This window comes from Scyliorhinus torazame, chromosome 1 (genome assembly GCF_047496885.1).
Source record: "Scyliorhinus torazame isolate Kashiwa2021f chromosome 1, sScyTor2.1, whole genome shotgun sequence".
NCBI lineage: Eukaryota > Metazoa > Chordata > Chondrichthyes > Carcharhiniformes > Scyliorhinidae > Scyliorhinus > Scyliorhinus torazame.
The window spans coordinates 208,800,462-208,826,204 of NC_092707.1; the positions used below are offsets into that span (position 1 = coordinate 208,800,462).

General features: G+C 47.9%; 1 protein-coding gene across 8 annotated transcripts in view; it reads left to right on the forward strand.

Annotated features, from left to right (window-relative positions):
* LOC140418616 (adhesion G protein-coupled receptor B2-like) overlaps positions 1-25,743 on the forward strand; it is a 1,340,408-nt gene that overhangs the window by 434,440 nt on the left and 880,225 nt on the right. For all 8 annotated transcript variants that reach the window (XM_072502156.1, XM_072502149.1, XM_072502159.1 and 5 more), the window contains one exon: positions 23,376-23,540. In XM_072502156.1, the coding sequence (XP_072358257.1) occupies positions 23,376-23,540 (165 nt within the window). The remainder of the gene's footprint in view (positions 1-23,375; positions 23,541-25,743) is intronic.

The following is a 25,743-nucleotide window of genomic DNA, read 5'->3' on the forward strand; positions in this document are numbered from 1 at the left end:
GATAATGGGGAGGTCCAGGTGGGAGTGGTCTGGGAGGCGCTGAAGGCAGTGGTTAGAGGGGAGCTGATATCAATCAGGGCACATAAAGGAAAGCAGGAGAGTAGGGAACGGGAGCGGTTGCTGCAAGAACTTCTGAAGGTGGACAGGCAATATGCGGAGGCACCGGAGGAGGGACTGTACAGGGAAAGGCAAAGGCTACACGTAGAATTTGATTTGCTGACAACGGGTACTGCAGAGGCACAGTGGAGGAAGGCACAGGGTGTACAGTACGAATATGGGGAGAAGGCGAGCAGGTTGCTGGCCCACCAATTGAGGAAAAGGGGAGCAGCGAGGGATACAGGGGGAGTGAGGGATGAGGAGGGAGAGATGGAGCGGGGAGCGGAGAGAGTGAATGGAGTGTTCAAGGCATTCTATGAAAGATTATATGAAGCCCAGCCCCCGGATGGGAAGGAGAGAATGATGTGTTTTCTGGACCAGCTGAAATTTTCTAAGGTGGAGGAGCAGGAGAGGGTGGGACTGGGAGCACAGATCGAAATGGAGGAAGTAGTGAAAGGAATTAGGAGCATGCAGGCGGGGAAGGCCCCGGGACCGGATGGATTCCCAGTTGAATTTTACAGGAAATATGTGGACTTGCTCGCCCCGCTACTGATGAGAACCTTTAATGAGGCGAGGGAAAGGGGACAGCTGCCCCCGACTATGTCAGAGGCAACGATATCGCTTCTCCTAAAGAAGGAAAAAGACCCGCTGCAATGCGGGTCCTATAGGCCTATTTCCCTCCTGAACGTAGACGCTAAGATTCTGGCCAAGGTAATGGCAATGAGGATAGAGGATTGTGTCCCGGGGGTGGTCCATGAGGACCAAACTGGGTTTGTGAAGGGGAGACAGCTGAATACGAATATACGGAGGCTGCTAGGGGTAATGATGATGCCCCCACCAGAGGGGGAAGCGGAGATAGTGGTGGCGATGGATGCCGAGAAAGCATTTGATAGAGTGGAGTGGGATTATTTGTGGGAGGTGTTGAGGAGATTTGGCTTTGGAGATGAGTATATTAGATGGGTACAGCTGCTGTATAGGGCCCCGATGGCGAGCGTGGTCACGAATGGACGGGGGTCTGCGTATTTTCGGCTCCATAGAGGGACGAGGCAGGGATGTCCTCTGTCCCCATTATTGTTTGCACTGGCGATAGAGCCCTTGGCAATAGCATTGAGGGGTTCCAGGAAGTGGAGGGGAGTACTCAGGGGAGGAGAAGAACTCCGGGTATCTCTGTATGCGGACGATTTGTTGTTGTATGTGGCGGACCCGGCGGAGGGGATGCCAGAGATAATGCGGATACTTGGGGAGTTTGGAGAATTTTCAGGATATAAACTGAACATGGGGAAAAGTGAGTTGTTTGTGGTGCATCCATTGGAGCAGAGCAGAGAAATAGAGGACTTACCGCTGAGGAAGGTAACAAGGGACTTTCGCTACTTGGGGATCCAGATAGCCAAGGATTGGGGTACATTGCATAGGTTAAATTTAACGCGGTTGGTGGAACAGATGGAGGAGGACTTCAAGAGATGGGACATGGTATCCCTGTCACTGGCAGGGAGGGTGCAGGCGGTTAAAATGGTGGTCCTCCCGAGATTCCTCTTTGTGTTTCAGTGCCTCCCGGTGGTGATCACGAAGGCTTTTTTCAAAAGGATTGAGAAGAGTATCATGAGTTTTGTGTGGGCCGGGAAGACCCCGAGAGTGAGGAAGGGATTTTTGCAGCGTAGTAGGGATAGGGGGGGGCTGGCACTACCGAGCCTAAGTGAGTACTACTGGGCCACCAATATCTCAATGGTATGTAAGTGGATGGGAGAAGAGGAGGGAGCGGCGTGGAAGAGATTGGAGAGGGCGTCCTGCAGGGGGACTAGCCTACAAGCTATGGTGACGGCGCCGTTGCCGTTCTCACCGAAGAAATACACCACAAGCCCGATGGTGGTGGCTACTCTGAAAATTTGGGGCAGTGGAGACGGCACAGGGGAAAGACGGGAGCCTCGGTGTGGTCCCCGATAAGAAATAACCATAGGTTTGCTCCGGGGAGAATGGATGGGGAATTTGGAACATGGCAAAGAGCAGGAGTAACACAATTGAGAGATCTGTTTGTAGATGGGACGTTTGCAAGTCTGGGAGCGCTGACCGAAAAATATGGGTTGCCCCAGGGGAATGCATTCCGGTATATGCAACTGAGGGTTTTTGCGAGGCAACAGGTGAGGGAATTCCCGCAACTCCCGACGCAGGAGGTGCAGGACAGAGTGATCTCAAAGACATGGGTGGGGGACGGTAAGGTATCAGACATATATAGGGAAATGAGGGACAAGGGGGAGATTATGGTAGATGAGCTGAAAGAGAAATGGGAAGAAGAGCTGGGGGAGGAGATTGAGGAGGGGCTGTGGGCTGATGCCCTAAGTCGGGTAAACTCATCGTCCTCGTGTGCCAGGCTAAGCCTGATACAATTTAAGGTGTTACACAGGGCGCATATGACTGGAGCACGGCTCAGTAAATTTTTTGGAGTAGAGGATAGGTGTGCGAGATGCTCGAGAAGCCCAGCGAATCACACCCACATGTTCTGGTCATGACCGGCACTACAGGGGTTTTGGGTGGGGGTGACAAAGGTGCTTTTGAAGGTGGTGGGGGTCCAGGTCGAACCAAGCTGGGGGTTGGCTATATTTGGGGTTGCAGAAGAGCCGGGAGTGCAAGAGGCGAAAGAGGCTGATGTTTTGGCCTTTGTGTCCCTAGTAGCCCGGCGCAGGATACTGTTGATGTGGAAGGAAGCCAAGCCCCCGGGTGTGGAGACCTGGATAAATGACATGGCAGGGTTTATAAAGCTGGAACGGATTAAGTTCGTCCTAAGGGGATCGGCTCAAGGGTTCACTAGGCGGTGGCAACCGTTCGTCGAATACCTCACAGAAAGATAGAGGGAATGGAAAAGAAGAAGACAGCAGCAGCAACCCGGGGGGGGGGGGGTGGGGTGGGAGGAACCAGAAGGACTCTCAGGGATGTTAGTGTATAAGTATAATATGTATAGGTTGTTATAGGTAATTGTATACTGGACTGCTGAATTGTATTTTTGGAGGGTATTTATTTGGGACAAGGCAGTTGCCATTTAGTTTTGTTTTTTAATTTTGATGTTGTTTATATATTATTTATTTCTTGTTTAAAAAACTGGCCATTGCTATCTATATTGTTATATTACTGTGTAAAAGATACACAATGTACTGTTATGGTTGGCCAAAAATTTTGAATAAAAAAAGCTATCAAGTAACATCTTGATGTGGGAACAGATAGGTTTTCGGGCAGTCTAAGTCTATGGGGGTGGGGTGCATAGTCTAAAATTTAGAACCAAAGATTGAGAGATTTTGATTAGGGAAAAGGACATGGAGTTTGATCACAGATCAACCATAATCTAATTGAAAGGAGGAACGGATTTGAGGGATTAAATGGCTTTCTTTTCCTGTCTTCCTCGAGGCAAATATTTATTTATTTTTTAAAATTCCAATGAAGGGGCAATTTAGCGTGGCCAATCCACCTACCCTGCACATCTTTGGGGTGTGGGGGCAAAACCCACGCAAACACGGGAGAATGTGCAAACTCCATATAGACAGTGACCCAGAGTCGGGATCGAACCTGGGACCTCGGCACCATGAGGCAGCAATGCTAAGCACTGTGCCACCGTGCTGCCCTTCTAGGCAAATATAACAATAAATCCAGAAACTAACTTTGATCAAACACTTTTCACTGTTTTTCCATCTTAATAGTGATGGAAACTTTAAATATTGATAATGTTAAGTGTGATGTATTTTGTTATGATCCCAAACCAGACTCAACAGTAACTCGGATATTAGACAGAAACCCCAATGTTTTATTTTAATTATGTAAGATTATGAGGAAAGGATACCTGGCTCCAGGAGTGATTTCACGCAAAAGAGGGATATGTTGTTTTTAATTTGTTCAAGGGATGTGGGCATCGCTGGCTGGGCCAGCATTTATTACCCATCCCCGAGGAAATTTAGGAGTCATTACTGTGGATCTGGAGTCACATGTAGATCAGATGGGGTAAGGACAACAGATTTCCTTCCCTGAAGGACATTAGTGAACCAGATGGGTTTTTAACGATAATCGACAATGGTTTCATGGTCATCATTGGACTCTTAATTCTAGATTTTTATTGAAGTCAGATTTTATTATCTACCATGGTAGGATTCAAACACTGGTCCCAAGAGCATTATTACTCATGGTCTTTGGATTACTATCCAGCGATAATACCACTATGCCACTGTCCCCCCCTGTAAATTAAAATATTTTGAAACAAACTTTATTACTGAAACAGTGTAAAATATTGTTAATATCACACAAGAAAATAGCTTATAATTACCCCTTAAACAATGCTAATCAATATAGTGACACAATAACAGTTAACTGCCAAATGTATTTCCACTCAAACAACAGAACCATCCCTGGTTACAATCCACTTTTAAATACAGTTAGCATTTAGGATTACTTGCTGTGCAGAGAAATCTTTTGAAACGCAAACCTGAACCCTGTCAGAATAATGCAAAATCTCTGGTTGTATTCTTCAGAAAATGATTCTCAGCTTGTCTTCCACTCACACACCTGACTGCTTCAGCCCTTGACTCCTCCCGTTAACTACATCACCTTACTAACCTGAACACAATGGCTGGATTCTCCGCCCCGCCGCACCACATTTCTGCATTATGCCGGCAGGTCAATGTGGTTTCCCATTGTGGGGCAGTCCCACGCCGTCGGGAAACCCCCGGGCGCCGGCAAAACGGAGAATCCAGCCGGCGGAAAATCCAGCCCAATATATCTAATTAACTACTACACAGGGAAACCTCTTACTCTAAATATATGTTCATTCACCCAAACTTTTACAATGCTTTAATTTCACCTCTGGCTTCAAAACGTTTTAGAAATCAGGATTTTTAAAAACATTACTGTAACAGCCATACACTCACTGACCCAGGATTCTAACCCTGACTGCACCAAATTCATATAATGCAATGTGTCTGAAATTCCTAAATTCATCACAGTCTTAAGTGACGCTAACCACATGACACCACAGACAAATAAAATAATTGGAACAATGCATGCATCAGTATGTTTTTTACGAACTTGAAATTCTCATTTCTTCCTTCATGAATTCTTTTAATAGGCTCAGTTCCTGGTCATTGATTCTGTTCCTTCTTACTTGTATGAAGTCGGCGCAGGCTTGGAGGGCCGAAGGGCCTGGTCCTGTGCTGTACTTTTCCTTGTTCTTTGTACTGTTTTTGTTCCACTCGCAGGTGCTTTGAATGCAATATACAGTACTTCACATTTTCCCCCCTTCCCTCCCAGGCTCACCAAAGTGATTCAGCTCTGCTTGCACTCCTTGTTTATTTGAGGCCCTGCCTGAGCACTCTAAAGAGACTGTCTGCTTTCCTCACGATGGTTTAAGAATCTTATTTGCAATATTCTCATTAGAATTCCTGCAGTGTATAAGGAGGCCATTCGGCCCATCAATTCTGCACCGACCCTCTGAAAGCACACTCTACCCAGGCTTACTCCCCCACCCTCTTCTCGTTAGACCATACCCCCATCAAACGTGCACATCTTGTTGGACACTAAGGAGCAATTTAGCTTGGCCAATCCACCTAAAGTGCCACCATCTTTGAGCTGTCGGAGGAAATCGGAGCACCTGGAGGAAACCCACGCAGACACAGGGAGAAAATGCAAACTCCACACAGACACCCAAGGCCAGAATTGAACCCGGGTCCCTGGCGCTGTGAGGCAGCAGTGCTAACTGCTGTGCTACTGTGCCGCTCCATTGTCACCATGCGCTCTGCTGTTGCTTTCTTTGTTCAAGATGCCACTCCCATTTTTGGGGAATGTGAATTGCTGCTGCACACAAACTTGTTCAGCTTTGGGACAAAATCTAGATGCCTAAGTTCCTTCTTTGGGTTGCTGTCAGATGCACAACTGACTTTGCACAGCTTTTCAAGCCAACCCTGCTGATTGCTTTTTACTACAACACTCTGTGAGGGCCACTGTGGATTTCTTCCACTTGCTGCAAGACAGAGACACTCTTGCCTTTTCCTCACCAAATTGAAACTGATATGTAGTCCCACCTGCATTTCACGATAATGGACGATGAAGTTTGTATTTTCTCTGCCTGAAATATTGGCCTATCATCTTCTGTGGGTTTTCTCAATCCAGTTAGATGCGGTTTGCACAAATCAAGGATTCAACTGCCTCTCCCCATTCCCCAAACTGAACAACTTACATATCTCAGCAAACACAAACAGAAAAAATAACTTAAAAACCCTCTACATCACATCCCACCTCCATGATGACATCACATGCTTTGTGATGGAATTAAACAGAAATGTGAACCAATTATTTCACCTCTGAACAACTCTGTGATTCTGCAATCCATTTAAATAACCTTTTATCTCCACTGGAGTTTTATGACACTCTTTTCCAGAATTGCTGCCTATTTTATGGAGTTAACAATAGACATCTGGATCTACCAAGAGATCCAGTAATAGGTCACCAATTATTTTCAGTTTTTTCACTATCCACTCTGACATTGTAAGCTAAACACAGGCTGAGTAAAATTATTTGATTTGTCTTTACATTGTGGGGCGGCAGGGTGGCACAGTGGTTCGCACTGCTGCCTTACTGCACCAGGGACCCGGGTTCAATTCCAGCTTTAGCTGACTGCGTGGAGTTTACACTTTCTTCATGTGTCTGCTTGGGTTTCCTCCGGTTGCTCCGGATTCCTCCTACAGTCCAACGGTGTACAGGTTAGGTGGATTGGCCAAGCTAAATTGCCCTTAATGTCCAAAGATGTTCAGGCTAGGTGGATTGGCCAAGCTAAATTGCCCCACAGTGCCCAAAGATGTGCAGGTTAGGTGGAGTTGCTGGGATAGGGGGAGAAGTTGACCGAGGTGGGGTTCTCTTTCAGAGAGTCGATGCAGACTCGATGGGCTAAATTGCCTCCTTCTGTAGGAATTCTATGGTTACATAGATACATAGCAGAGAGGAGCAGGAGGAGGCCTTTTGGCCTTCAAGCTTGCTCCGCCATTCATCATGACCATGGCTGATCATCCAACTCAGTAGCCTAATCCTGCTTTCTCCCCATAGCCTTTGATCCCATTCTCCCCAAGTGCGATATGGGTTCTATCATGGATGTTTATCCGTTTCTTAACTAGACTTTTCCATTTATCTTACATTTAACACTTTCACCTCCAACCTAAACGTTATATTCTAAAATATATAAATTATTAACTAGATACTCGCAACACTATCTAAACCTTCTTTTGTTCCATTTTTCCCTCATTCCTCAATTTCTCATGATTTTGACACTTTAGATGGTGTCAACATTTATATTTTACTTTCTCCACTCCCCTTACCGCAACCCAATCTATGGACTTATACTTTCCAGGTTCCCAAGAACTACTCCTATTTCTTATGTTCTTAACTGGATCCTTATTGGTCAGTGAAGGAAGAGGAAGAAGATGATGAATAGTGGGCAGCATGGTAGCATTGTGGATAGCACAATTGCTTCACAGCTCCAGGGTCCCAGGTTCGATTCCAGCTTGGGCCACTGTCTGTGCGGAGTCTGCACATCCTCCCCGTGTGTGCGTGGGTTTCCTCCGGGTGCTCCGGTTTCCTCCCACAGTCCAAAGATATGCAGGTTAGGTGGATTGGCCATGATAAATTACCCTTAGTGTCCAAAATTGCCCTTAGTGTCGGGTGGGGTTACTGGGTTACGGGGATAGGGTGGAGGTGTTGACCTTGGGTAGGGTGCTCTTTCCAAGAGCCGGTGCAGACTCGATGGGCCGAATGGCCTCCTTCTGCACGGTAAATTCTATGATAATCTATGATAATCACTCCTTCACTTGATGTTTCGCTCACTTGACCTTCCACTTGAGTCACCAGCTCAGATACTGACACTGCACTTGTATTAGAGGCTTGATTAGAGGAGGCATCTGCGTGTGGTGAGAGATTGGTTGCAAGTCTATAGGACTTGCAGGCTGGGGGGTTGGCAAATATAATTAAGTTGCCTGCTCACCAGAGGGTCAGCACGGGTGCTGCTGCAGAGGATTCATATGAAAACCTCAATGGGTCAGGCTACTGAAGAAGACTGCAGAAGAAACCAGGGAATTATAGACCAGTTAGCCTAACATCTGTGGTGGGGAAATTTCTGGAGTCCAAAATCAGGGATAGGCTAACCGAACACTTTGAAAAATGAGGGTCGATCAGGGAGAGCCAGCATGGATTTGTGAAGGGAAGGTGATGCCTGACAAATCTCTTTGAATCTTTTGAAGAGGTGGCTAAGGTAGTGGACAGGGAAATGTCTGTGGATGTTATTTATATGGACTTCTAGAAGGCATTTGATAACGTCCCACATAAGAGTAAATGAAAATCCCTTATTGTCACAAGTAGGCTTCAAATGAAGTTACCGTGAAAAGCCCCTAGTCGCCACATTCCGGCGTCTGTTCTGGGAGGCTGTTATGGGAATTGAATTGTGCTGCTGGCCTGCCTTGGTCTGCTTTCAAAGCCAGCGATTTAGCCCTGTGCTAAACAGCCCCTATGTTAACTATGGTAGAAGCCCACAGAGTTGAGGGCAAGTTATTGACATGGTTTGGAAATTGGTTGAGTGGCAGGCAACAGAGTGTGAGGATAATGGGTAATTACTCTACTTGGCAGAATGTGATGAGTGGTGTACCACAGGAATCTGTGTTAGGGCCTCAATTTGTCACATTTTCTAACGACTTTGATGATGGCATAGAAAGTCATGTATTCAAATTTGCTGATGATACAAAGCTATGTAGAATTGTAGACAGTCTACATGATCCCATAAAATTCTAAGGAGACATTGACAGGCTAGGTGACTGGGCAACATTGTGGAATTCAATATCAGCAAGTGTGAGGTACCATTCTGCATCAAAAAAGGATAGAACAGGTTACTTTCTAAATGGGAAGTGAATGTCTGAGGGTGACACGTGGCGCAGTGGTTAGCACTGGGACTCCGGCGCTGAGGACCTGGGTTCGAATCCCGGCCCTGGGACACTGTCAGTGTGGAATTTGCACATAAAGATGTGCAGGTTAGGTGGGTTGACCACACTAAATTGACCCTTAATTGGAAAAAAATAATTGGGTGCTCTAAATTTATTTTAAAAAAGTAAATGTATATCCAAAGAGATTTGGGGGTTCAGGTGCATAGATCTTTAAAATGTCACAAACAAGTGTGGAAAATAATCAAAAACGCTAATAGAATACTAGCCTTTATATCTAGAGGATTGGAGTATAAAGTCACAGAAATTATGCTGCAGCTATACAAAACCCTGGTTAGACCCGACTTGGAGTACTGTGAGCAGTTCTGGGCATCACACTAGAGGAAGGAGATAACGATACATGGGATACAAAGGCTATGTAATGAGGAGAGATTACATAAACTAAGCCTGTTTTCTCTCGAATTTAGAAGGTTACCTGATTGAAATCTTCAAGTTATTAACAGGAAAAGACAGGATAGATAAAGATAAAGGGGGCGATTCTCCGAGCCACGCGCCGGGCCGGAGAATCGCCGCAACCGCGCCACGACGCCCTGACGCCGTCGAGCGATTCTCCGAGCTGCGGAGAATCGGCGCCATTTGCGCCGGCGTGTTTGGCGCGGCACCGGGGCCGCCGATTCTCCGGCCCGGATGGGCCGAGTGGCCGTGCGGATATCATAGAATTTACAGTGCCGAAGGAGGCCATTCGGCCCATCGAGTCTGCACCGGTTCTTGCAAAGAGCACCCTACCCAAATTCAGCACCTCCACCCTATCCCCATAACCCAGTAACCCCACCCAACACTAAGGGCAATTTTGGACACTAAGGGCAATTTATCATGACCAATCCACCTAACCCGCACATCTTTGGACTGTGGGAGGAAACCGGAGCACCCGGAGGAAACCCACGCACACACGGGGAGGATGTGCAGACTCCGCACAGACAGTGACCCAAGCCGGACTCGAACCTGGGACCTGCTGTGAAGCAATTGTGCTATCCACAATGCTACCGTGCTGCCCTTAGTGCCCTTAATATGTCAGAGTCCTGCCGGCGCCGTTCACCCCTGGCCGCTGCCGGCGGGAACTCTGCGCGAACGGTCGTGGGGCGGCCTGTGAGGGGGGGGGGGGGGCTCCGATGGGGTCTGGCCCGCGATCGGGGCCCACCGATCGGCGGGCCGGCCTCTCTCCCCCCGGGCCTACTTTCCTGCGCGGCCGGCCCCTGAACACCGACGCCATGTTGAGTCGGGGCCGGCGTGCGGGAGAAGTCCCCCGTGCATGCGCAGGTTGGCACGGCCCAACTGTACATGCGCGGGTTGGCGCAGTGCCCACTTGGCGCCGGGAAGGGAGGCTGGAGCGGCGCGAACCGTTCCAGCGCCGTGCTGGGTACCTGTGTGGGCCAGAATTGGTCGTCCCTGTGCCCATTTCACGCTGTCGTGAAACACGACGGCGTTCACGACGGTGCACACACTTGGGCTCCATTTGGGAGAATCGCCCCCAAACTCTTTCCACTGGTTGGAGATTCTGGGCGAAATTCTCCCCAAACAGCGCGATGTCCGCCGACTGGCGCCCAAAACGGCGCCAATCAGACAGGCATCGTGCCGCCCCAAAGGTGCGGAATGTTCCGCATCTTTGGGGGCCGAGCCCCAACATTGAGGGGCTAGGCCGGCGCCGGAGGGATTTCCGCCCCGCCAGCTGGCGGAAACGGCGTTTGTTGCCCCGCCAGCTGGCGCGGAAATGACATCCCCGGGCGGCGCATGCGCGGGAGTGTCAGCGGCCGCTGACAGTTTCATGTGCAGTGGGGAGAGTCTCTTCCGCCTCCGCCATGGTGGAGGCCGTTGCGGAGGCGGAAGGGAAAGAGTGCCCCCAAGGCACAGGCCCGCCCGGGATCGGTGGGCCCCGATCGCGGGCCAGGCCACCGTAGGGGCACCCCCCGGGGTCAGATCACCCCGCGCCCCCCCAGGACCCTAGAGCCCGCCCACGCCGCCTTGTCCCGCCGGCGTAAATTAAAGTAGGTATTTGCCGACGGGACAAGGCGGCGTGGGCGGGCTCTAGGGTCGATTAAATACCTACTTTAATTTACGCCGGCGGGACAGGCAATTTCTCGGTGGGACTTCGGCCCATCCGGGCCGGAGAATTGAGCGTGGGGGCCCGCCAACCGGCGCGGCCCGATTCCCGCTCCCGCCCAATCTCCGGTACCGGAGACTTCGGCAACCGGCGGGGGCGGGATTCACGGCGGCCAACGGCCATTCTCCGACCCGCTGGGGGCATAGTCTAAACAGTAGGTCTCAACCATTCAGGAGAGATGTTAGGAAGAACTTCTTCACTGAAAGTGTTGTAGAGGTTTGGTACTCCCACAAACATCAGTTGAAGTTCGAACAGTTGTTAATTTTAAATCTGAGATAGATAGATTTTTGTTGAGCAAGGATATTATGGAATATACACCAAAGGCAGGTAGAATCATAGAATCATAGAAGTGTACAGCATGGAAACAGGCCCTTCGGCCCAACCAGTCCATGCCGCCCAGTTTTTACCATTAAGCTAGTCCCAGTTGCCCGCACTTGGCCCATAACCCTCTATACCCATCTTACCCATGTAACTATCTAAATGCTTTTTAAAAGACACAATTGTACCCGCCTCTACTGATACCTCTGGCAGCACATTCCAGACACTCACTACCCTCTGAGTGAAGAAATTGCCCCTCTGGGCCCTTCTGAATCTCTCCCCTCTCACCTTAAACCTATGCCCTCTAGTTTTAGGCTCCCCTACCTTTGGGAAAAGATGTTGACTATCTACCTTATCTATGCCCCTCATTATTTTATAGACCTCTATAAGATCACCCCTAAGCCTCCTATGCTCCAGGGAAAAAAGTCCCAGTCTATCCAGCCTCTCCTTATAACTCGAACCATCAAGTCCTGGTAACATCCTAGTAAATCTTTTCTGCACTCTTTCTAGTTTAATAATATCCTTTCTATAATAGGGTGACCAGAACTGCACACAGTATTCCAAGTGTGGCCGTACCAATGTCTTGTACAACTTCAACAAGACGTCCCAACTCATGTATTCAATGTTCTGACCAATGAAACCAAGCATGCCGAATGACTTCTTCACCACCCTGTCCACCTGCGACTCCACCTTCAAGGAGCTATGAACCTGTACTCCTAGATCTCTTTGTTCTATAACTCTCCCCAACGCCATACCATTAACTGAGTAGGTCCTGGCCTGATTCGATCTGCCAAAATGCATCACCTCACATTTATCTAAATTAAACTCCATCTGCCATTCGTCGGCCCACTGGCCTAATTGATCAAGATCCCGTTGCAATCCTAGATAACCTTCTTCACTATCCACTGTGCCACCAATCTTGGTGTCATCTGCAAACTTACTAACCATGCCTCCTAAATTCTCATCCAAATCATTAATATAAATCACAAATAACAGTGGACCCAGCACCGATCCCTGAGGCACACCACTGGTCACAGGCCTCCAGTTTGAAAAACAACCCTCTACAACCACTTCTGTCTTCTGTCGTCCAGCCAATTTTGAATCCAATTGGCAACCTCACCCTGGATCCCGTGAGCTTTAACCTTCTGCAACAACCTACCATGCGGTACCTTGTCAAAGGCTTTGCTAAAGTCCATGTAGACAACGTCTACTGCACTGCCCTCATCTACCTTCTTGGTCACCCCCTCAAAAAACTCAATCAAATTTGTGAGACATGATTTTCCACGCACAAAGCCATGCTGACTGCCCCGAATCAGTCCTTGCCTCTCTAAATGCTTGTAGATCCTGTCTCTCAGAATACCTTCTAGCAACTTACCTACTACAGACGTTAGGCTCACTGGTCTGTAGTTCCCAGGATTTTCCCTGCTGCCCTTCTTAAACAAGGGCACAACATTCGCCACTCTCCAATCTTCAGGCACCTCACCTGTGGCTGCCGATGATTCAAATATCTCTGTTAGGGGACCCGCAATTTCCTCCCTAGCCTCCCACAACATCCTGGGATACATTTCATCAGGTCCCGGGGATTTATCTACCTTGATGCGCTTTAAGACTTCCAGCACCTCCTCTTCTGTAATATGCACACTTCTCAAGACATCACTATTTATTTCCCTTAGCTTCCTAACATCCATGCCTTTCTCCACCGTGAATACCAATGAGAAATATTCATTCAGGATCTCACCCAACTCTTGTGGCTCTGCACATAGATGTCCTTGTTGATCCTTAAGAGGCCCTACTCTGTCCCTAGTTACTCTTTTTCCCTTTATGTATCTGTAGAAGCTCTTTGGATTCTCCTTTGCATTATTTGCCAAAGCAATTTCATGTCCCCTTTTTGCCCTCCTGATTTCCCTCTTAACTCTATTTCGACAATCTCTATACTCTTCAAGGGATCCACTTGATCCCAGTTGTTTATGTACGTCATATGCCTCCTTCTTCTTTTTGACCAGAGTCTCAATATCTCGAGTCATCCAGGGTTCCCTACTTCTACCAGCCTTGCCCTTCACTCCAAAGGGAATGTGCTTACCCTGAACCCTGGTTAACACATTTTTAAAAGCCTCCCATTTACCAGCCGTCCCTTTGCCTGCCAACAGTCTCCCCCTATCTACTTCTGAAAGTTCCTGTCTGATACCATCAAAATTGGCCTTGCCCCAATTAAGAATTTTAACTCTTGGGCCAGACCTATCATTCTCCATAGCTATCTTAAAACTAATGGAGTTATGGTCACTTGTCCCAAAGTGATCCCTCACTAACACTTCTGTCACTTGCCCTTCCTTATTTCCCAAGACGAGGTCAAGTTTTGCCCCCTCTCTAGTCGGTCCATCCACATACTGAATGAGAAATTCCTCCTGAATACACTCAACAAATTTCCCTCCATCCAAGCCCCTAATGCTATGGCTGTCCCAGTCAATGTTGGGAAAGTTAAAGTCCCCTACTATTACCACCCTATTTTTCTTGCAGCTATCTGTAATCTTACATATTTGCTCCTCAATTTCCCGCTGACTATTTGGGGGCCTGTAGTACAGTCCTATCAAGGTGATCTCTCCCTTCTTATTTTTCAGTTCCACCCATATAGACTCAGTGGGCGAACCCTCGGATATATCCCCTCTAAGTACTGCCGTGATGTTCTCCCTAATCAAAAACGCCACTCCCCCTCCTCTCTTACCTCCTGTTCTAATCTTTCTATAGCATCTGTACTCCGGAACATTGAGCTGCCAGTCCTGCCCCTCCCTTAGCCATGTTTCAGTCATAGCTATAATATCCCAGTCCCATGTGCCCATCCATGCCCTGAGTCCATCCGCTTTGCCCGTCAGGCCCCTTGCATTGAAATAAATGCAGTTTAATGTAGACTTTCCTTGCTCTCTGCCCTGCTTTCTCTGGTCATGCTTTACACACTCTTCCTTCCTGCCTTTTGTTTCCGTCCCCACTGACTTCCTACATCGATTCCCATCCCCCTGCCACATGAGTTTAAACCCTCCCCAACTGCACTAGCAAACACACCCCCGAGAAAATTTGTTCCGGTCACACCCAGATGCAGACCGTCCGATTTGTACAGGTCCCACCTCCCCCAGAACCGGTCCCAATGTCCCAGGAATTTGAAACCCTCCCTCTTGCACCATCTCTCAAGCCACGTATTCATCCTAGCTATCCTGTCATTCCTACTCTGACTATCACGTGGCACTGGTAGGAATCCTGAGATTACTACCTTTGAGGTCCTACTTTTTAGTTTAACTCCTAACTCCCTAAATTCAGCTTGTAGGACCTCATCCCGTTTTTTACCTATATCGTTGGTGCCTATATGCACCACGACAGCTGGCTGTTCACCCTCCCCCTCCAGAATGCCCTGCAGCCGCTCCGAGACATCCTTGACCCTTGCACCAGGGAGGCAACATACCAACCTGGATTCTCGTTTGCGTCCGCAGAAACGCCTGTCTATTCCCCTTACAATTGAATCCCCTATCACTATAGCTCTGCCACTCTTTTTCCCGCCCTTCTGTGCAGCAGAGCCAGCCACGGTGCCATGAACCTGGCTGCTGCCACCTTCCCCTGGTGAGCCATCTCCCCCAACAGTTTCCAAAACGGTAAATCTGTTTTGGAGGGAGATGACCGCAGGGGATCCCTGCACTGCCTTCCTACTCTTCCTCTGTCTGTTGGTCACCCATTCCCTATCTGCCTCAGTAATTTTAATCTGCGGTGTGACCAACTCACTGAATGTGCTATCCACAACTTCCTCAGCATCGCGGATGCTCCAAAGTGAATCCATCCGCAGCTCCAGAGCCGTCAAGCGGTCTAACAGGAGCTGCAGTTGGACACACTTCTTGCAGATGAAGGAGTCAGGGACACCAGAAGGGTCCCTGACTTGCCACATCTCACAAGAGGAGCATGACACGGGTCTGAGCTCTCCTGCCATGACTTAAACCTGAAGTTAAATTTGAACTACACTACACAGCTAAGAGAAAGTCAAAGAGAGAAAAATCACTTACCAGTCACAAGCCAATTACTTACCTGCTGACTGTGATGTAATTGCTCCCGAGACTCCCTCACAGGCCTGCTTCTCTGCACCTCCTTAAGATGAGCACCAAATTCCCTAAACTAGTTAATTAATTTACTTAATTAATTGTTTGTTTTTTTGGAAACTCAACCCCAAACACCAAACTCCAAAAAAACACAGCCCTCACTCACCTCTTACCCGAACTCAGCCTTACCCAAACTCAGATACACTCTGTTTGCTTCCAGCACTCCATTTCTAAAGGCACTTCAGCCACACCTTTTGTATCCTTCCTGATTTACAGTCAGCCAATAGGCCTGCTCCCGAAACTGATCTCCCGAAACTAACAGCTGACCTGCAAGGTAAGGAGGTTGTTAAACAGTACTTACCTCACCCAGGCCGCGAACTTTTAAACTGTCCGCTCTGCCTCGCAGCTCCCGCGCTTTTTAAATCTCCCGCGCTGTTTTCAATGTCCCGGCTCTCTCTCTCTCCCGCTCCCAGCTGACCTGCAAGGTAAGGAGGTTGTTAAACAGTACTTACCTCACCCAGGCCGCGAACTTTTAAACTGTCCGCTCTGCCTCGCAGCTCCCGCGCTTTTTAAATCTCCCGCGCTGTTTTCAATGTCCCGGCTCTCTCTCTCCCACTCCCAGCTGACCTGCAAGGTAAGGAGGTTGTTAAACAGGTATATGGGGCGGGATTCTCCCTTCTGGGGACTAAGTCCCACGCCGGCGGGAAAACCGGTGCCAACCCCTCCGGCGTCAACAGCCCCCGAAAGTGAGGAATTCTCCGAAACGTAGGGGTTGGCGCCGCTCCAGCCGGCGGCGAAGGGCCGGCGCGAGTTTGCGCATGCGCTGAACGGCTGGTGTGATCTCACGCATGCGCAGACCGGCCGGCGTATTTCCGTGCATGTGCGAGGGTTCTCTTCTCCGCACTGACCCCCGGGCAATATGGCGAAGGTCTCAGGGGCCCAGCGCGGAGGAAAGAAGGCCCCCCAGGGAACAATCCCGCCCACAGATCGGTAGGCCCCGATTGCGGGCCAGGCCACCGTGGGGGCCCCCCCCCCCGGGGTCGGATCCCCCCACTCACCTCCGAGGACCGCCCCCGCACACTTATCTGCGAGGTCCCGCCGTGCGTGAGGTGAGTAATTCACGCCGGCGGGACTGTCCAAAACTGGACGGTCGCTTGGCTCATCGGGGCCCGGAGAATCGCCGGGGGGCTGCTGTCAACAGTCGCCGACCGGCGTGGCGGGAATCCCGCCGCCGCCTGAAAAACGGTGCCGGAGAATAGGGCAGCCGGCGGCGGGGCGGGATTCGCGCCTCGCCCCGGGGATTCTCCGACCCGGCCGGGGGGGGTCGGAGAATCCCGGCCATGGAGTTAGACCACTGATCAACCATGACCTCATTGAATGGAGGGACAGACTCGAGGGTTACTCCTATTCCTATGTTCTGTTGATGGGTGCACAGGAGTGTAAACTTTGTGCATTCAAATGCCTGACAGAAAACCACGCTCAATGTCGAGGAGTTTGAAGGAGTCCTGCGCTACCTTGACACAGGGGTTTCTGCAGAAATTTGAACCCATCCTTATGAACGTGGAACAGGTGATTGGCACCCCCCACCATAATGGAGCAACTTCAACTCATGTCACAGGTTCCATTGGAGCACAAGGAGCCTTCATCAAAGTTTTGAGTGCTGGAGAGAAAGCTTGACTGTTGACATCATGGCTGCGAATGTTCCTGTTCAAAAGGATTCCAGAACATGCCTCATTGGCACCGAGCAGTGGATTCACCTTGGACTCACAAAATTGGGGGCTAGGTCTTCTCTGAGCCATCTTTGTGGCTCCAGTGAGTATGTGGTGAGTGGAACATTTAAAAACAACTCCAGCTGTCAGGTTTTTTAGGGCTATGTCCGGTCCCAGCAGTTACACTGCCTGCTGTGCCAGGAATTGCTTCCAATACACGTCGGCAGAGTGCTGGCCGATTTGTATGTCTTGAATTGCAGAACGCACGCTATTCTGTCCCGCCCTCCCAAATAGAGAATCCAGCTCTTGTTTTTTAAATAATTTTGTACTATCACTCTCTGACTGCATTTAATGCACTTCACGTGACAGCTCATTTCATTGATTTTGGAATTTTAGTACTCTGTCCAACTGTTCAAAGTCTGTTCATAGAGTTTAAAAAAAATAGATTTTGAGTTGCAGTGATTGGAATGTTTACATGTGCAACTCCTGTTGTGAAGATTACCTTCTTTTGAGTCTTGTGTGGAAATCACGACAATACATCAGTTACAGGATCCTTCTTTGAACAACGATATCACTGTTGTAATTGCACTGAGAGAGAACTACAGCCTGCAGCTGCATCCTTGATTTTGCGTTCACCGATTTTGCAGACTTCGGACTCAGAATAGCTCCTAGCGGTTATCTGTCGGTAGTTTTTGTCCAACAAGCAGGTGGTCCGTTTTGATTCCAAAATTTATTAAAAGCATTATTTTCTATATGCGCCTTTTACATTCACTCAGTGTACAATGCAAATGCTATGGGAGTCCTCTGACCATAATTCCTGACATGACTGATGCCTTCCTCAATTCCATAGTTTGAAGCATCAAACGCGAGATTCATGTCCCGATTTCTGTCATAATGAATGAGTTGTGCATCACTGGTCAAGCACCTAATAATAATAATCTTTATTAGTGTCACAAGTAGGCTTAAATTAATACTGGAACAAAGTTACTGTGAAAATCCACGAGTCGCCATACTATGGTGCCTGTTTGGGTACATTGAGGGAGAAGTCAGAATGTCCAATTCACCTAACAAGCATGTCTTCGGGACTTGTTGGAGGAAGCCAGAGCACCTGGAGAAAATCCACACTGACATGGGGAGAATGTGCAAACTCTGCACAGACAGTGCCCCAAGCCAGGAATCACACCTGGGACCCAGGCGCTGTGAAGCAACAGTGCTAACCGCTGTGCTACCTTGCTGCCCATCTCTTAGATGCATCTTCAGCGTATTGTTGGGCTTTAGACCATTCCCTTTGCAGATCTTTCTTCAACAACTCATGTAGTGGAGCTAATACCAATGCAAGTAATTTCCAACCATGCTTAGAAAAGAACGAAGCTCAGACACATTTTGTTGTTTTGGAGCATTGACTATAGCCGCTATCTTCTCTTTTTCTGGCTGTAGCCTTTTTGTCATTCGTACCTTGGATTGTACAAAAGCATACGTGCTCCTTCTCAATTTCACATTGTGACAATGAGCCTTTTGAGCTCTTCATCCAACAACTGAAAGTTCTCTTCCTCTTGCAATCGTGATCAAAACACATCCTAAAGATTAAGTAGGGCGGCACTCCTTGCAAAATCTTATTTATTGTAGCTTGGAAGAACTTCACACCAGAGGGTTTGTGTAAACACCATGGGCGAAATTCTCCTACCCGCCCCGCCACATTTCTGCCCCGACCGGCCGGCGGGAGTCTCCGTAACACCGGCCGGTCAATGGGGTTTCCCATTGTGGGGCAGCCCCACGCCGTCGGGAAACCCCCGGGCACCGGCAAAACGGAGACTCCCGCCGGCGGAGAATGACGCCCCATGTGTGGGTTTATGGTGAGATACTGTTAACTCTGTCAATTGACATTAAGTTGTGCATACGCATGGGAGAAATTGTACTTTATGAATATCTTCGATCCTTTTTTGTTCAGAGTACTCAATTATTTTTTTCCAATTAAGGGGTAATTTAGAGTGGCCAATCCACCTACCATGCACATCTTTGGGTTGTGGGGTGAAACCCACGCGGACAAAAGGAGAATGTGCAAACTCCACAGGGACAGTGATCTAGGGCTGGGATCGAACCTGGGTCCTCAGTGGAATATCTTAGATCCTGCTAAATCTGCATACAATACTTGAGAAATCAGTAGGTAATGCTCATCATCCACATGCTTGGTTGATCGCGAAATTGTCGTTCCAACTTAATGTCACGTTTTTTCTGACTTGGGCACTAAGATTAGGGTTGCCAATCACTGTGAACAGTTTTCACAAGCACATCATTTCTCTCTAGGTTCTTTAGTTCCTCCTGAATCTAGTGTAACGCAAGAAAAAAGATACTGAACACAAAAGATTCAGTTCAGGGATCATTTATTCCACTGGCACCAAACATAAAAGTACACACCCATTTAGAAACTTATTGTAAGAACAACAATCTCCTGACAGCAGACAACCATTGCTCGACAATCCAGAACCAAAACAAAACCTTTGAGAGCTCAATTGTGACTTCTTGGGCGAAATTCTCCGGTATTGGCGCGATGTCCGCCGACTGGCGCCAAAAACGGTGCAAATCAGTCGGGCATCGCGCCGCCCCAAAGGTGCGGAATCCTCAGCATCTTAGGGGGCCGAGCCCTAACCTTAAGGGGCTCGGCCCGCACCGGACTGACTTCCACCCCGCCAGCTGGCGGAAGTGCCCCGCCAGCTGGCGCGGAAATGACATTGCCGGGCGGCGCATGCGCGGGAGCGTTAGCGGCCGCTCACGGCATCCCCGCGCATGCGCTGTGGAGGGAGTCTCGTCCGCCTCCGCCATGGTGGAGACCTTGGTGAAGGCGGAAGGAAAACAGTGCCCCCACGGCACAGGCCCGCCCGCGGATCGGTGGGCCTCGATCGCGGGCCAGGCCACTGGGGGCACCCCCCGGGGCCAGATCGCCCCGCGCTCTCTCCCCCCCCCCCCCAGGACCCTCCAGCCCGCCCACGCCGCCTTGTCCCGCCGGTAAGGTAGGTGGTTTAATCCACGCTGGTTGGACAGGCATTCTAGCAGCGGGACTTCGGCCCATCCGGGCCGGAGAATCGCGGGGGGGGTCCCACCAACCGGCGCGGCGCGACTCCCGCCCCCGCCGAATCTCCGGTGCCGGAGAATTCGGCAATCGGTGGGGGCGGGATTCACGCCAGCCTCCGGCGATTGTCCGACCTGGTGGGGTCGGAGAATCTCGCCCATGTCTCTAATCAGCAGTGCTGCACAATTTACTGTGAAACAATTGGAAGCTGGGATGCCACGTGTCTTAAAGGAATGCAAGCTGGTGATTCGGAACTTTTCTCTTTTACCTCCTGTAATCACTCTTGATAAGATTCTTTTTAGGTTTAAAGCTGTACTTGAAGTGCAGCAAAAACAAAGTTGTGAACCTGCTCGCTCGTGTCCAGCTCATCCAGACCATGAATGGTATAGAACATAGAACATAGAACGTACAGTGCAGAAGGAGGCCATTTGGCCCATCGAGTCTGCACCGACTCACTTAAGCCCTCACTTCCATCCTGTCCCCATAACCCAATAACTCCTACAACCTTTATTGGACACTAAGGGCATTTATCACGGCCAGTCCACCTAACCTGGATGTATATTCAGTATCTAGGGTTTCCTCAAACTCAGGGGAATTTTGCACAGTCTGAATTACCCTGATTTGTTTGTAACAGCTAGATGCACGCTATAATTCGCTTCACCAGTTCCCCAGGCATCGAAGAGACCTGGGACGTCTTTCAGGCTTCTTCCCCACCCCCCATGCTTTGACCCACACTTGTGGCCTCTGTTTTATTACACTTCTGGCAGTATGTTATGGTATATGTAATATATGTTACTCAATACTGTTGTTGATGAGGTTTCCTGAATCTTAATGAAAAAGACTCGAAGTCGTCTAGTAGTAACAAAAGGTTTATTGAGTAACTAAAACAATAATTTTGAGAGTTCTTTACTTTAATATTAATACTTGCAATAAGGTTAACAAGATCTAAATACAGTAACTATGTTTAACTACACTAACACTCTGAGCTAATCTATACTCCTGCTCTCATCACAGTACACCCAAAAGAGCGAGAGGAGCAGAATGAGCTTGCCTTTTATACCCCAGTTGGTACTGCCCTCTAGTGATCATCTGATTCTACTGATTACACATTAACCCCTTATGCACATGCATATACAGAGATCATTGCATCCACTTTTTTTTTTGTGTTACATATTTTCTCTATGTTGTAAAGAAAATGGAACAAACATAATTGATACAGTTTGCAAATGCATGACATAAAATCAATGAGATAATCAGTCCAACGGTCACAAGTTCAAACAATTGGGTTTGCGTCTTCTTCTAGTTGATCTCCTAAGTGAACATGGAGTCACTGAAGTTTCAATGTCTTTCTGTTCACTGACGGATGGTTTAAAATGTTGTCGAGTGAGTGAATCATGTAGATGCAACGTTGGAAAGTCAGGTTTAGGAGGTTGAACCTTTAGCAAGTCTCGCCGATTGCGTCTAAACAGCACACTCTCATCAGACTTAATAGGAGCATGGCGCTGCTTGTCGTAATACTGTTGCAGTGTTCGTTGTCTGACCTGGTCTTTTCTTGTGCTTGTGGTATCGATTCTGTATGTCATCTGCCTTGAAAACTGGTTTGCTTGTTTGTTTTGGAGCAAATATGAATTTGTGATTTTCATTGGCATGACATTTGTTTTGTGTGACCAATCAATGTCCACATTATGTTTCTACTCTTGCAGGTCATCCTTCTAATCTAGCAGGTAACTCATTTGGAGCAAGCTTATTTTGTTCATCACTGTCTCTACTGCCATTTATTACATTAATATTTTCTCTTTACTCCCATTTTGTCGGTAAAATATGTTGTACATTCAGCGGAACTTGTAAAGATAGGCATACACCTGCTGGCCAGAGCACATGTTCGATTACATAATCATGCTTTTGGGCATTCTTATAACATGGATACAATGCAGTATTCATGATGTTACACACCTCATCGAAAGCAGATCTTATCATTCATCTCAGTGTGAGTTGCCTTTCTAGGTCAAAAGCATGGATTTAATGTGATTTAATGGCCTCATCGCGCCCGACTTGGTGACGCGACGAAGCCGTTGAATCTCGCAAGATTCGCGATGCTTGAAACACACAGCGAGATTTAACGAGATCGCGCATGAAGTGGCGACTAGGGGTTTTCACAGTGACTTCATTGTAGTGTTCATGTAAGCCTACTTGTGACAATAAAGTTTATTATTATTAACCTGGTTTTCGCCCTCGTTGGGCGCGATCCAGATTTTCATATTTAAATGACCAGGGCACCGTTTAGCACTGGTTTCCTCAAACGTGGGCCAGGCGTAATAGCACCTTGGGGGGGTCTCATGGACCGCTGGGTGCTCCGGCTCTAGGCAAGTAGTATCCTGTCACTCCCACTGACACCAGGGCACCTTCGAATTGCCAGTCTGGCACCTTGGCACTGGCACCCTGGCAGTGCTGAGGTGGCACTGCCAGATAGGCAAAGGCACTGTCAGGGTGCCAGGCTGGTAGTGCCCAGATGACAGGTTGTCCGTGCCAGGGATCTCGGGACCGGGATGCCTTGCCCTTAAGAGGTGGGGCGAGGGGGCCCCGAGGACCCCCTAGGAGGTAAGTTGAGTGCAGTGGGCTGGTCCGGGGGCCATGGTGGGGTGGCTGAGGAGGGTTGAAAGATTGGGGCAGTAGTTTAAAATGGCGCCCCGATCCGTCAGTCGTCTTCCTGCACTGATGAGTTGAGCTTGTCAGTGGAGGAAATTAGGCAAGTGCAACTTTGGTGGGGCGGTCCTTGTCGAGGTTCCTTGTCGAGGTAACAAAATGGTTAAATAGCTCTAAACATGCCCTTAACGGGACTCTTTTTTTTCCCTGTTGAGATTTTGTGGGAAGTACAGTTATCTGAATTAGATGATGAATGAATTACAGTACTTGTAAATAAAATGTCAAGTTGTTTGCTTCAGGTATTTGGTAGACTGCTGCCGCAAATACTGGCAAATCCCTCAAATGTATTAATATTTCAACATTTTCCAGCTGAAGGCAAATGGGGTCCATGGAATCACTGGAGTTTGTGTTCCAAGACATGTGACAGTGGCTGGCAACGACGTCTCCGAATGTGCAAAGGGACAAGTGTCAAAGGTTATCCATGTGAAGGATCAGGTGAAGAGGTCAGGACATGCAAGGAGAAACGGTGCCCAGGTAGGAAAATTATATTTCCTATTAATTATTTCAAGTTATATTTTAATTTCTTTGCTTATTCGCTTCCAACCACTTCAGTCACTGCATTTAAGACATTCTTCTACACTCCAGAAGAGAAATGATGAAGCAGGCAGGATCAATTAAAAAACCCTGCATTAAATCTTGTCTAATGGTAATCCATGATACATCATTAGATTAAGCAACAGATCTATATTAATTCCACAGTTGGGTAAATTGGATCCAATATCCCAAGTTCCTTTTAGAAGCCAGTATTAAAATCATAGATATTGGTCTTGCACAACATGTACTGGTGAGGCACGATTTAAGGTGACATTATAATTGCAAGAAACAGAGGTTAGGTTTTTTTGATCAAAAGATCAGTTTAATTGTTTTTAAAAATTTGTACTACTGTATATTCTTTCTGTTTACCTATTTCCCTGAGCAGGAAACTGTTTGCAGGTCCAAGTTAGTGCCCCATTGGAACTAGCTGCTTGACAATAATCCATGTTCACATCTTTTTTTTTTGACTTTCATTGAATTTGTCCCTGTGAAGAAATGCCGAATGTTGTTTGACATCTATCCACAATGACAGGATTCAATGGGAACTGTTTCTCCCTATCTATTTTATCCAGAACCCTGTTACTTTTGACTACGTCTATCAAATCTCTTTTCTCTATTCTAATTCTTTTCTCGAAGGAGAGCAGTCCTAGCTTCACTAATCTATCCGTGTAACACTTCTGTAACCTCTCAGTTTTGGAACCATTCTCGTAATTCTTTCCTTCACTTCCCCAAAACCTTCTCATCCTTCCTAAGGTGCACTGGTCAGAAATAGATGCAGCACTCCTGTTGTTTGATAAAGGCTCAGCATAACTTTCTTTTGAACCCTTTGCCTCTATTTCTAAAGCGAAGCAGTCCGTGTGCCTTATTAACTGCTTTCTCAACCTGTCCTACCATCTTCAATGCTTTGGACACATCTATTTCAAAGTCTTTCTGTTCCTTCACCCTCTTTAGAAATGTATGCATTTTTAATATTACCTTTCCACGTACTTCCTACCAAAATCTATCACCACACATTTTTCTGCACTAAACTTCATCTGCAATGTGTCCACTCATTCCACTAACCTGTCCATGTCCTTTTGAAATTTAACATTTCTTCCTAACAGTTCAAAACACTTTCAATTTTTGTGTCATCTTAACATTGTGAAAGTATGTCCTGACAAGCCTGTTATGTGGCAGTTTATCAAATACCTCCTTGAAAGTCCTTGGAAGGAATCTTGTGAAGGCCATGGAGCTCTAGTCTGCCAGCTGAAGAACTGGCTAGATCCCTGTTTCTCCTCTTTTTGGGAAGACCCACTGCACATCATTCTATTCATGTACCTGACAGACCAGTAACCAAGGACCCTGGGGATGGAAGTCCTGACTGCTGTAAGATGCTGGTCAAGCAGAGGCAACACCACTGTGGAAGACAGTGGCTGCTGCTGACATGACACACAACAAGGCACAGGATTGTTGCTGGATCTCAGGTCAAAATTCGTAACTGAGTTATTGAATGATGGCGGGTGTTGCGCACGTGGAGGGGAGCAAGCATCACGAGCAACGTGATGACTGTTCCAATGTCTGGTTCTTGTCAGGCACTGAGTGCCTTTTGAATGGGCTCCCCTCACCCTCCCCTGAAAGGGTTTCATTTTCGGGCTTCCTGCATGGCAGGTCTCCTGCCCATTGCTGGATTTAATTCAGTGGAGGTGAAATGAGGCACCTGAGTAGCCATTAATAGGACATTTAAGGGCCTCCATTGATGATGGCATATGAAAACCATTCACCATGGATTTAACTGAATTGGAGGTGGGAAGGTGGCGGGGACCCCAGCTGCCATCTTCCCTCCCACTTTATTAACTATCTCATTTCACTAAATTCCCCCTGGGGAAGGCGCAAGTTTCTGTCCCATATATAGCACATCAAATGCATTACCCTCTTCAACCTTGTTTTACTGCATTAAAACTTACTGAATTCAGTTAAATATAGTAAGAAGTCTTACAACGCCAGGTTAAAGTCCAACAGGTTTGTTTCAAACACTAGCTTTCGGAGCACTGCTCCTTCCTCAGGTGAATGAAGAGGTATGATCCAGAAACATCATCGAAAGACAAATTCAAAGATGCAAGACAATGCTTAGAATGCGAGCATTTGCAGTTAATTAAGTATTTAC